The following is a 12,102-nucleotide window of genomic DNA, read 5'->3' on the forward strand; positions in this document are numbered from 1 at the left end:
GCATGCAGATACATGAATATGGAAACATGAAAAGAATAACACCTTTAGTATTAAAAGTACTTATAGATTCTTCATAACAATTTTCACACGAGATAAAGGTGAGAGCTCAAATGCTCATGATCATAATCAATTATGGAAAGAGATTTGGAGGATGAAGATTCCTAACAAAATTAGAACATTTGTAAATTAGAATATTTGCATGGAGAGCTTGTAGAGGAAGGGCTTCATACAAAAGCAAATACGAGGAAAAAGAGAGTGGAGGTTGAACCTACATGTATGTTCTGCCAACATAGTCCAGAAGATCTAAAACATGTTTTAATTTATTCATGTATTGCTCGTAGAGAAGATTGGTATAACCATATTTCTACTTTGAAGCATTTGGAATATGATATGTCTATCAAGAATATAGCTCTGCTCTTACTGAATAAAGGAGATATAAATGATCTCACTACTTCCGTCTTGATAGCTTGGGCCTTATGGTATAGGAGACACAAGACGGTAGATGAGCATCTCTATTTGGAATCCACGTAGGTTATTGACCATGCTCTTTCTTTACAAAAGGTTCACAAGGATTTGATATTATTCACAACTTCAAACGCAGAGAACATATGCTGTTGGAGACCCCTACCTGCTGATTATTTTAAACTCAATGTGGATGATGCAATGCTTTTTTATCTCCATAAGGTTGAAGTGGAAGCTATTCTAAGAGATGAGAATGGTAAAGTAGTGATGGCTGCTAGTAAAATTGAGAATGAATTGTTCAACCTTGACACCATTGGGCTACTTGCAATGTTCAGAGGTTTACAACTTTGTGCCCATTTGAGATTTTCAAAATTAATTCTTGAAAGTGATAGCATGTTGATGGTGAGGGCTTTACAAGAGGTGGGTGTTTCTTTTTCAAGTCATGAGAATCTGTTGACAGAAATGAAGAATATGTTACCTCTCTTTACTGAGTTTAAGGTTCAACATGTACCAAGAATAGGAAATGAGACTGCACATCAACTTACATGCTATATTTGAAAGGTTGAAGATATTGAGATGCAGTGAGAAGTTGTTCCAATGTGTGTTGCACAGGCTATTTGGCTTGACAAAACTTAAGTGTACTCTGTTATAATGTTAATGATTATTTCTATTATAAAAAAAAATAAAAAATAAAAAAAATTGATAGAATAAAATGGCCGCATTTCAATTATATATATATATATATTTATATGTATATATACACATACGAGTAAGGTCAGGGGACAAGTTCCAAATGCACAAATTCACACAAATCTTTTATAAAAAAGTGAATTTTTCATATTTTTTAGTGGAAGAGTCCACTTTTATAAAATATATGTGGGAGACTTGTACATGGCAATCTTACTTTTGCGATACTTGTATATATTCATTATTGATATATATATATATATATATGTATATAGTTTCTTAATTTTGTTTCTCTTATATATATTTGATGGCTCTCATTTTGCAAGAGTCTAAGTGGTCCTAGGTGATCAATGATAATTGTATCTTCGAGCATCTACATTTGGATGATTAAAATTTTCTCTAAATTTTAGCCAAAAGTCATTTTTCTATATTTTATTTACTCATCTTTCCAAAACTTACTACATCTCACTTTCTGCTCTTTTTTTATTCTATTAAAAGAACATATTTTTTTACTCTATTTATTATTTTTTTCTCTCACTTTTTTTTTTTTTACAATCTTAACTATTCACTAATAAAATATTAATATAAGAAGACCGGAAAAAAAATATTAATATAAGAGCAATATCATCCGGATCTGTATATCCGTCAAGTTGCCAAAATATAAGGAAAAGTGAGTAACTTTTGTCAGAAATCGTCCCACATCCGGCTGCTGCGTTTGGATGTTGAATTGAATTGAGTTGAATTGTAGACTCATTATATATATTCAAGAACTTAAATTTATGAGAAAACTAATTAAATACTAATCCAAATTAACTTGACTGATCCAATAACGACTCTTACAACATAAACTTAACAATCTAATTTTACAATCTTGCATCACAGAACAGACAGAGTAGAATATATATACAGTAGACAAGTCTTATATGCACCTAAGTAGAATCATTCTAAAGTATTATTTGAAAGCATTTACACCGCACATTATATATAATATAATTTGATTTGTAATATTTAAAATTTTAAAATTAATCTTTCAAATCAAATTATCTCACTTAAATTGCGTGTGGTGTAAAGTTTTTTAAATAGAATTATTAACTTTAGCTAGAGCTCCAAGTCTTCTTCCACAGGCCACAGTATCAGCCAATATCTTTTCCTCGTCGTATGTATACTCGAAACCCATTTTTATCAGCTTTGTAGAATCCCATCCGACTCCTTTAATTGGTCCTTCCAGGAATCTAAAATGAAATATATATTATCATAGTTAGAGGAGGGGAAAAAAAAAAAGGGAAAGGAAGTTTATCAATGGAATTTTAAATAAAAACTCTTACTCTTTTGGAATCTGGTATTCCGGAAACTTTTCCTGAAAGTAAACTGCAATTTCTCTGATGGTTGGATTGTAAGCAGCACAGAGGAATCTACCTTTCATGGATGGATTTTCCATGCAGAAGATGTGTGCTCGACAAACATCTTCAACGTGTACAAGAAAGATTGCACCCCAAACTTTTTGCAGTAACTTTAACACATTTAAGGGGGACAAGTTTCCTGTGAGTAGTGATAGAAGTACTTCCACACTTGTAGGTACATATGGAAGAAGAGTTTCTCCTGCCACTAGGCCACAAGGAAGTGTTACAACTTCAAGCTTGCCGTTCTCGTATTCATTATACTTCAGAGCCTCTTTCTCTGCTAATATCTTTGACTTAGTGTATCCCTACAATACATATATACCCAAAAAAGAAAAAAAAAAAAAAAAAAGAAGTCCTTAAGTAAGGTTCCAATTTTGCACTGGAATTAATATCTTCATAGATCAGTCAATAACGCTACGAGAAGGGATCGATCTTTGTCCGATCATAACAGTACTCAATTGGGTTTCTTAGAAAACTGTACGAATTAATGTGCAGGTGTCATAGAACTTGTAGCTAAAGAAGGCAGTACTTATATATACCGGTGTAATATCACTAGCATGAAGGGCTGGGATATGATCAAGAGGTGTCCAACACGATTCATCCATGCAAGATTTAAAAGAAACTCCATCTTCCGTCAATGGCGATGAAGCCAGGAAAGAGGCAGTGTAGATGAGTCGCTTGACTGTTTGTGACCGAATACATGAATCGGCGATGATCCTGACAGAGGCAACAGCAGCTTCGGGTGTATCCTTGTACTGCATTATATGTATTTAAGGTAATCAAACTGTTATTTAGTGACCAAAATCCTCTAAAAAAATTTGTGAGAGAGAAGTTATAATCAGAGGGCTTTTGGAAATGGACAAACCTGGGAGCTTTGGGCTTTATGTAACATCGGGGTGGCCACGTGAAAGACATATTCGCATCCTTTAATAGCAGGTTCAAACTCAGAGGGATTGTAAATATCGGCTTGAAATAGCACTAATCTGCTGTCTGCGTTAGGGAAGGACTTTAGGAGATCTACTTTCGATGTGTCACCTGCATGCAATACTTCTAAGTTAAATTAAACTGTACCATATATAAGAGAGATCAGATGGAGATCATCAGACACAGACCCAAGTTCCTCAGCGTTGCATGGACAGTATAACCTTTCTCCAGAAGCATTTTAACAAGCCAGGAACCAACATATCCAGAACCTCCAGTGACGCAGACTCTCGTACTCATGTAACGGTTCTCCATTTTGATTCCCAATACTCCTTTTCTCAATTTTCAGGTCAGCAACCTAACGGAACCGGGGGCGTGTTTCTACAGAGAAAAGTATAGCGTTTCTTAAGCTAATAGATCACCCCCTTCGAAGCAGGCAGTACTGGACCGTTAGAGAGGAAGAGGGAGAGAGGATGGTTTGCCGTATTTATAAATTTTTCCGTGTGTGCGGAGATTTGATACTCGATTAACACAAACATCACGTACAATACATATTTTATTTTTTTAAAAAAATTAGTTTTATTCTTTTTAAATTAATTAAGTTTTTCCACGCATTATTCGTACATCACACATTTAATAAAAATAAAAATAAAAATTATATAAAAATAATATTTTAATTTTATAATTTTTTTATTCAATTTTTTTTCTCTATTTTTTCAAAATTTAATAAAACATTTTAATTCAAACTATTCACAACTATTCACAAATCATGTCATTAATATTCACAAAATTATCATCCCATCTCATTGTTCAAACATCCCTTTAGAATATCTCATAATAGTAGTCAAATAATTTATGAATATTAGATAAAAAGTTAATTATATAAAATTAAAAATTATTTTATGTTTAAATTGTAATACCTCATATGATATGGATAAGGGTAGGTGGTGTACGGGATCCCACATTGCTTGGGAATGAAAAGTTCTTACTCTTTATAAGGTTCCAATGAGATTCTAATTGTATCATTGACTAGTCCTTTTAGAGTATAGGTCATGTGGTTTGGGCCTTCCATTGGGGCGTTACAAATAGTATTAGAGTCTATCCAGAAATGTTGGACTTCAGCCATACCACCTACAATGGACTGGCCCGACGAGGACGTCGAGAATTTAAGGGGGGTAGATTGTAATACCCCATATGATATGGATAAGGGTAGGTGGTGTACGGGATCCCACATTGTTTGGGAATGAGAAGTTCTTACTCTTTATAAGGTTCCAATGATATTTTAATTGTATCATTGACTAGTCCTTTTGGAGTATAGGTCATGTGGTTTGGGCCTTCTATTGGAGCGTTACATAAATAATATTTAAAAAAATATCTTAAAATACTTTAAAAGAGTAATGTTGCCAAAAGTACTACGTTTTTCAATAATTGTCAGTTATATTTTTTTAGTATTGTCTGTTCCAACCTCCAACCAATCCCCATTCAACTTAGAAGCCCACAACAATCGCACCACCTAAGACTGTTCATCCTGGGTCGGGTTTTTTTCCCAGCCCGACCCTGAACTCAAAAAATCAGATTGCGGTTCCGGGTTCCGGCTCGGATCAAATACGGGCCGGAACCCGTATTGCCAAAACCCGGACCTGTCCGGTCCGGGTAGGGTTTGAAACCCGGATACCGGATTTTAAACCCGATACCCGGATTCCATTTTATTCATCCAGCCGCCGCTTTCTATTCGTTTTTTACTCACTCACTCACTCTCTCTCTCTCTCTCTCTCTCTCTCTCTCTCGTGTCCAAACACTACCCCTGCTCCAGCGGAAACCCTCATTCTCTCCATCTTCTCGTTCTCCGATCGAAACCCAGAGTCCAAACCGAAACCTCTTGATGTCTCTCTCTAAAATCCTAGCTCTCGATCTCACTCACTCTCTCTCTCTCTCTCTCTCTCTCGCCCAAAGTCCAAATCGAAACCAAAACCTTAGCTCTCTCTCTCTCTCTCTCTCTCTCTCTCTCTCTCTCCAAAGCCATAGCCTTCGAGTTTCTGAGGCATTTTCTCTCGCTGGAGTTTCTGACACTATATCAGAAGGCTTGAGCCAGGAAGACTTTGGGAGTGAATCGTGGGTAAGCTGCTGCTCTTTTTTTTTTTTTTTTTGAAAAAAAAAATCTTTTTGAGTTATTTAGATGTTTTCAAAACCGATCTGTGCTTTATTGATAAGAATCGACACTCTAATTTTGTTAAGCTTTGATTTTTCTAGATTTTTTTTTTAAAAAAATCAATTTTGTTTCTAGGTGGAGAGTAAAATAAGAGCAACGCATGTAAGGTGAAGGGATTATATGCCTTAGAAAAATGAGAATTCATTTGTGTGCTCAGATTGTGGGTAATAGTTGAACATACATGGTGCAGTTGGCCAAAGTTGTGCACTTTATGCTTGTAATTCAATGGAACTCAATATTGATGATTATATTTTTATAGTGATGAACATTTTGGATTTCTATGTTGTTGCTTTCAAGGTTTTTGACGATTGTGTTTTTGGAAATGTAGGTCATAGAATTTCTCAAGTCACTAGTGATATTGAAAAAATGAAATGCTTTATATATATATATATATATATATATATATATATATATATCCTATTATTGGCTCTGAGGATGCCTTCATATCAAGCTTAACAAAAAATCATTTTCCTTTATTTTGGGGTAAGTCTTTGGGATAATCTTACTAACTAAAAAACTGAGATCAAATGAAAGATAGACACGAGATAGACTTGGGGATAAATATGAATTAATGACAATTAGGCTACTGGGACCCAGCTTTGAAAAAGCTGGTGCATTTGGGCAATGGAGGATGTGGACTCCTGCTTTTCACATCCCACAACTACCTAGTTTTTAAGCCACTTTATGTTAGGCATATGCCCCTGCGAAGAATTTGCCCAATTCACTCAACTTGGACCCCATTGATTTGACCCTCCTCGTCCATCTCGTGGTCACCTTTTCTATGCCTTTTACCATGATAATGTTACCTCTGCTTTCTCGTGTTATAGTTTCTCTATTTTATAATTCTCTCTTGGAAGAAAGTAACCTCTATCTAAAGAAAATAAGAGAAATGACAGGATTTATACCTCTATCTAAAGAAAATAAGGGAAATGACAGGATTTATACCTCTATCTAAAGAAAATAAGAGAAATGACAGGATTTATACCAAAAACCCAGTATTGCTTTTATATGGAGAAAATTAAGATACCAATCCAATTGTGAATGTGACATTATTGTTGGCTCTCTAGCTTCTAGAACTCATAAAGTCTATGCAGCATGTCATTTTCTAGTTTAACTCATATATGATATATCAAAGGGAGAAAATTAGCAGGCTTCTTTATCCATTGAAGATCTCTATCATTTTTTTTTTTTTGTGAGTTGGGTCTGACTTGAAGATATGTTATAAGGATTTATAGGTGTTATAATAGAGTGTGTTCATGTGTCTTCATTCCAAGAACACTGTACTGATCTACATAGCAAAATGATGGGCTTCTTGTTTGTGATGGCAGGTGTTGACTTACCTTCTGATATCGGCCTCATCAGCGGCTGCCACCAGAGTTTATGACTGGCAATCCAACTGGGGTAAAGACAAGTTTCCTGAAATGGCAAGTGCATATGTGGGATTGTCCTTTGTTGCATTTGTGGCCTTTGCCTTAAGCTCTCTCTTTTCTGGTTATACCCTCTTTAAAACCTCTTAGTTAAATTAATAACATTGCCGGCCATATCAGAAGATGATGGGAAAGTCTTTTAAGTTTTAGAGAATCTGTCCCCTGCCGCAAGTTCTAGCAATGATAAATTGTTGAAAATAGAAATTAATGTGTGAAATGCTTTACAATTACAGTGTTGTGTGAAAATAGGTTCGTGTGTTTCTCTTGAACCATGGATGGATGATTATCATAGCATTAGATATAAACATATTTATGCTTGAAAGCTCTGTTCTCTTATCTAATTCTGATTTTCGGCACAAATCATGGAATTTGGGAAGTTAGATGGAGTTTGTGGGATGTTGTAGGGTTACAAGCTATTTATTTTTACTGATTTCCATGTCAATATTTGGTCATTGAGCTGCTTTTATATCTTGTGTCTACTGTCAATAGCTTGTGTTAGGTGTTCCTTTCCATGGTTTGTGTTTTTCTTTGTTGAAATACATTCTTACTCTTCAGTTTGGGTGGCTGCAGAGAATATACTAGGAATTCAATGTAGCGGTTGTCTTCAGTTGGGTGGCTACATCGAATAGGCTTGAAGTTTTATTTGGTGTGATTAAATCACATGGAAGACTATATTATTGATTTGTAACTCATATCTTGTAATAATGTAATATGTAGTAGATTGCATGCATTTTAGTTTTTTTATTTTTATATATTTTATTATTCTGCACAATGTTAGGATTATGCTTTTTAACATTACCTCTTAGAAAAAAATTTCACATAATATAGGCTTTTATAAAAAATAAAAATAAAAATTATGATTTTCAACATGGATTATTCTTGAAAAATCTTTAATATGGTATAGGTTTTTATTAAAATAAAATTATTCTTTTAAATACAGACTTCTATAAAATATATATATATATATGAAAAACAGACTTCTTAAAAAAAAAAAAAAGGGGGGGTTCAACCCGGAATCCGAGTTTTAAAAAACCCGGGTTCAACCGGGTTTCTGCCCGGGTCTGACCTGGACCAACCCAGTCCAGATTCCTGCCCGAGTTTGAAACCCGGGTCTGGGTCCGAGTCTAGGTTTACCTGGGTTCCTGGGTTAGAAACCAGATGAACACCCCTAACACCACCCCATTACTTCTGGCGGTTGGCAAAGGATATTACACTCGTGACCATGTCCCATTCCATCTGCCACACCTAATCACGCTATTGAGCAAAAATCAACCAGTCGTGACCTTCATAAAAAAGTGATAGCTTGTCCCAACCAATAAAAATAAATATAAATTTTCCAAATTTTAAAATAAAAATTATATTAAAAAAATATATTATAACAATATTTTAATTTTAAAATATTTTTATTTAATTTTTTCTCGACTTTTCTAAAATTCAATAAAACATTTTAACTCTAATTATTTTATTACTATTCACAAATTATATCATTAATATTTACAAAATTATCATCTCTCATCTCATTCCTCAAACATCCTTTTAGAATATCTCAAAATAGTAATTAAACAATTTGTGAATATTAGATAAAAAAAATTGAATATTTAAAATTAAAAAAATATTGTGTTTAAATAATGTTGAAGAAATAAATATCTTAAAACATTTTAAAAGACTTATGTTGCCAAAAGTACTACGTTTTTAAATAATTGTCAGTTTTTTTTTTTTCAATATTGTCTGTTCCAACTTCCAACCAATCGCCGTTCAAATTAAACAATACTGCTATGCACAGTCGTCTTATGTAGACGGCGTGCAGTCGGCTGACGTCAGCTCATAACATTTTTTTCAATAATGTTATGCCACGTCAGCTGATAAAAAAAAAAACAAAAAGAAGAAGTAAAGCTGAAAGCAATTAGATATTCGTTTCCCGCTTTTGCTTCGTGCATGTGCCGTGCCAAAAGGAGACCAGAAGAGAAATTTGGGCGAGCAAATTTGGCACATTTTATTCGTCGTTTTGGTCTGCAGATTGAAATCGATAGATCCTGGATCGAACGTCGTTGGGTGCCCAAAGCAAGGCCGGTCTGGGTTGGGTTGGGTCAAGGCCGAGGGTCATTTGGGTCAGGTTGGTGGGCTTCGTTTGGATCAGGTTCGTGAGCCATCATCTCGGGTCAGATTAGTGGGCCAGCATTTCGGGTCAGCGACGTGGGTTGGTTTCGTGGGTCATCTTCGTCTCCATACCATCGCGCCGTGGGTCATCTTCATCTATGAATCTGAAATTTTAACTTTGCATTTGATTAAATGTTTTGGTTTGCTGATAAACAATGAAGCATGTTTTAATTTAGTTGTTTTGTTTTTTTTCTTCCATTGTTGTTGTGATTTAGCTGGTTTTTTTCTTCTACAGCTTGGTTTTTTTTCTTCCACAGCATGTTGTGATTTAGTTATTTTTTTCTTCCATTGCTGTTGTGATTTAGCTGTTTTTTTGTTCCACAGCTTGGTTTTTTTTCTTCCATTGTTGTTGTGATTTAGCTATTTTTTTTCCATAGCTTGGTTTTTTTCTTCCAGAACATTTTGTGATTTAGTTGGTTTTTTTCTTCATGTTGTGATTTAGATTTGATATTGTTAAATACAAAATTTTTGCATTGCATAGAATTAGATATGTGGAAATTTGTTAGCTGAAAAATTAATTTCCTTGTTAAATATTGTGGGTTAATTATTATGGTTTAGTTGCTGTTAAATATACAAAATGTTTGGAGTAGATCATAAAAACAATTGTTCTGAAAAAACAACCAATGGATGATTTAGTTGAGAATAAAGGCATCAATCATGTCTGGCATGTGTAAATCTTATTTGATGCTAAGTAAATTTTGATCAGTTTTTTTTTCTTGGAAGAAATATGTACAATATTAGTCTTCACTCTTGGTTGATTAAATTAATTTTCCTGATAACTTATTAAAGACTGACCTTGGATATTGAACAACTTATACAAGGCATGGGAAAAGGAGAAGAACACCCATCTCCGCAAACACCATCTAGCTCAAATCCTTCAAATTCAGTATGTTATTTCATAATTATAAAACTTAATTGCAGCTCAATGTTTAACATCTTAATTATTATTATTTTATGTTAGGACATCTCTCAAACTAGTTTATTAAATTATCAAAATTACATGCACGGTTACTTTGGACCAGTGCCTGCATGGTCACCAGCTTTCTTGCCATATCCAGATGGAACCAATAATCCAAGCAACATTCAGGTAATTTTTCAACTTCCTTCTTGTTTTTTAGTTATAAGATAATTATTTTTGAAACAAATTAAATGTTTTAATTTTTTTTTTTAAGCAAAACGTTGGTTACCCATTTCAATTTGGGATGGGACCTCCGAGGCCATTTATTGCTACAAGCTCTGCAACGAGCGCAAAAGTTGGTTAAGAAGATAGACCCGATTGTCTGCAAACTGAAGCGCCATGTACTTCTGCTAGAGTAGATGAAGAAATTTTGTTGGATAGATCAGATGAACGGGAAACTGACGATGGCACTACCGGTACACCACAGGTAGTGCCATCGTCGGATGGTGATGATATCATTGAGGAACCAAAATCGGGGATGGAGTTCAATTCGTTCGAAGATTTGTTCAGCTATTATAAGTATTATGGTAAAAAATGTAGATTTGGGGTGATGACACAGAGTGAGAGGTCAAAGGATCAGAATGTCAGATATGTCACCCTTGGTTGTGCACGGGGAAGGAAGGCCCGAATTAAGAATTCCAATCTCGCCATCCCACGTCCGACGGGAAAAACAGACTGTAAGGCAAGGAAGATTATCGCAATTACATTGACAAAGCACGACATCTATGACTTGGCGTAGGTGGTGCTGGAGCACTTCGAGATTATTTTATGAGGATGCAGTATAAACTAACGGATTTTTTGCATTGATGGATTTAGACGATGATGGAAGGTTAAAAAATATTTTTTAGGCAGATCCACGTAGTCGGGCAGCCTACCAGTATTTTGGAGATGTAGTTACATTCGACACCACATACCTAACGAATAGGTATGGGATGCCATTTGCACCATTTGTTGGTGTAAATCACCACGGACAGTCATTCTTTTGAGAGCTGAGTTGATTTCCAGTGAGGACACAGAGACCTTTACATGATTATTCCAAACCTGGTTGCAGTGTATAGACGGTATAGCTTTAAAGGTTATTATTACTGATCAAGACAAAGCAATGAAAAATGCAATTGATATTGTCTTTCCAGAAACTCGACATAGATTATGCCTATGGCATATACTAAAGAAAGTCATTGAGAAACTTGGGTCATATACTGCATACAGAAGTGGGCTGAAAACTGAACTGATGAAATGTATGTACGACATACAAACTATTGAGGAGTTTGAGAAATGTTGGGCCGAGTTTATTAACACATACGACTTAAATGAGAATGCATGGTTGAAAAGTTTATATGCGGAGCGTGAGAGTTGGGTACCGATTTTCCTAAAAGAGCATTTTTCGGTTGTAATGAGTACAACCCAACGCAGCGAGAGTATGAATACTTTTTTTATGATTATGTTCGTTCAAAGACAAACTTGAAGGAGTTTGTTGACCAGTTTGACAGCGCGCTGAGGAAGAAAATTGAGAATGAAAATCATGCGGAATTCCAGTCATTTAGCCAGGTCATTCTCTGCGTATCTGGATCTCCAATTGAAAAGAAATTTCAAGAGTTTTACACTAACGCTAAATTTAGGAAAGTTCAGCAGCAAGTAATAGGTGTGCTCGATTTGGATCCATCTCTACTTACATCGGATGATGTAATGAAGAGTTATTTGGTAGAAGATGAAGTTCATATTGAGGAGTTCACTAAAATGGTTACATATTCAGTGGACTTTAATGAAGAAGACTGCAATGCTAAGTGTTCATGTGGGTTATTTCAGATGAGGGGATACTGTGTAGGCATATTTTGGCCGTATTCAAATCTAACGGTATAAAATCATTGCCACACCGATACT

The 12,102-nt window shown here is 34.9% G+C and overlaps 1 protein-coding gene across 1 annotated transcript; it reads right to left on the reverse strand.

Annotated features, from left to right (window-relative positions):
• Window positions 1-2,180: 2,180 nt before the first annotated feature.
• On the reverse strand, window positions 2,181-3,939 carry LOC121237232 (putative anthocyanidin reductase). Its single transcript, XM_041133867.1, has 5 exons — window positions 3,662-3,939; window positions 3,415-3,584; window positions 3,089-3,304; window positions 2,475-2,854; window positions 2,181-2,381 (listed from the first exon to the last, which is right to left on the reverse strand). Exons 1-5 carry the CDS (start codon window positions 3,783-3,785, stop codon window positions 2,225-2,227), a joined length of 1,047 nt encoding a protein of 348 aa, XP_040989801.1. The 5' UTR covers window positions 3,786-3,939; the 3' UTR covers window positions 2,181-2,224.
• Window positions 3,940-12,102: the final 8,163 nt, after the last annotated feature.

The sequence above is a fragment of the Juglans microcarpa x Juglans regia genome, chromosome 6S, assembly GCF_004785595.1.
Source record: "Juglans microcarpa x Juglans regia isolate MS1-56 chromosome 6S, Jm3101_v1.0, whole genome shotgun sequence".
Taxonomy (NCBI): domain Eukaryota; kingdom Viridiplantae; phylum Streptophyta; class Magnoliopsida; order Fagales; family Juglandaceae; genus Juglans; species Juglans microcarpa x Juglans regia.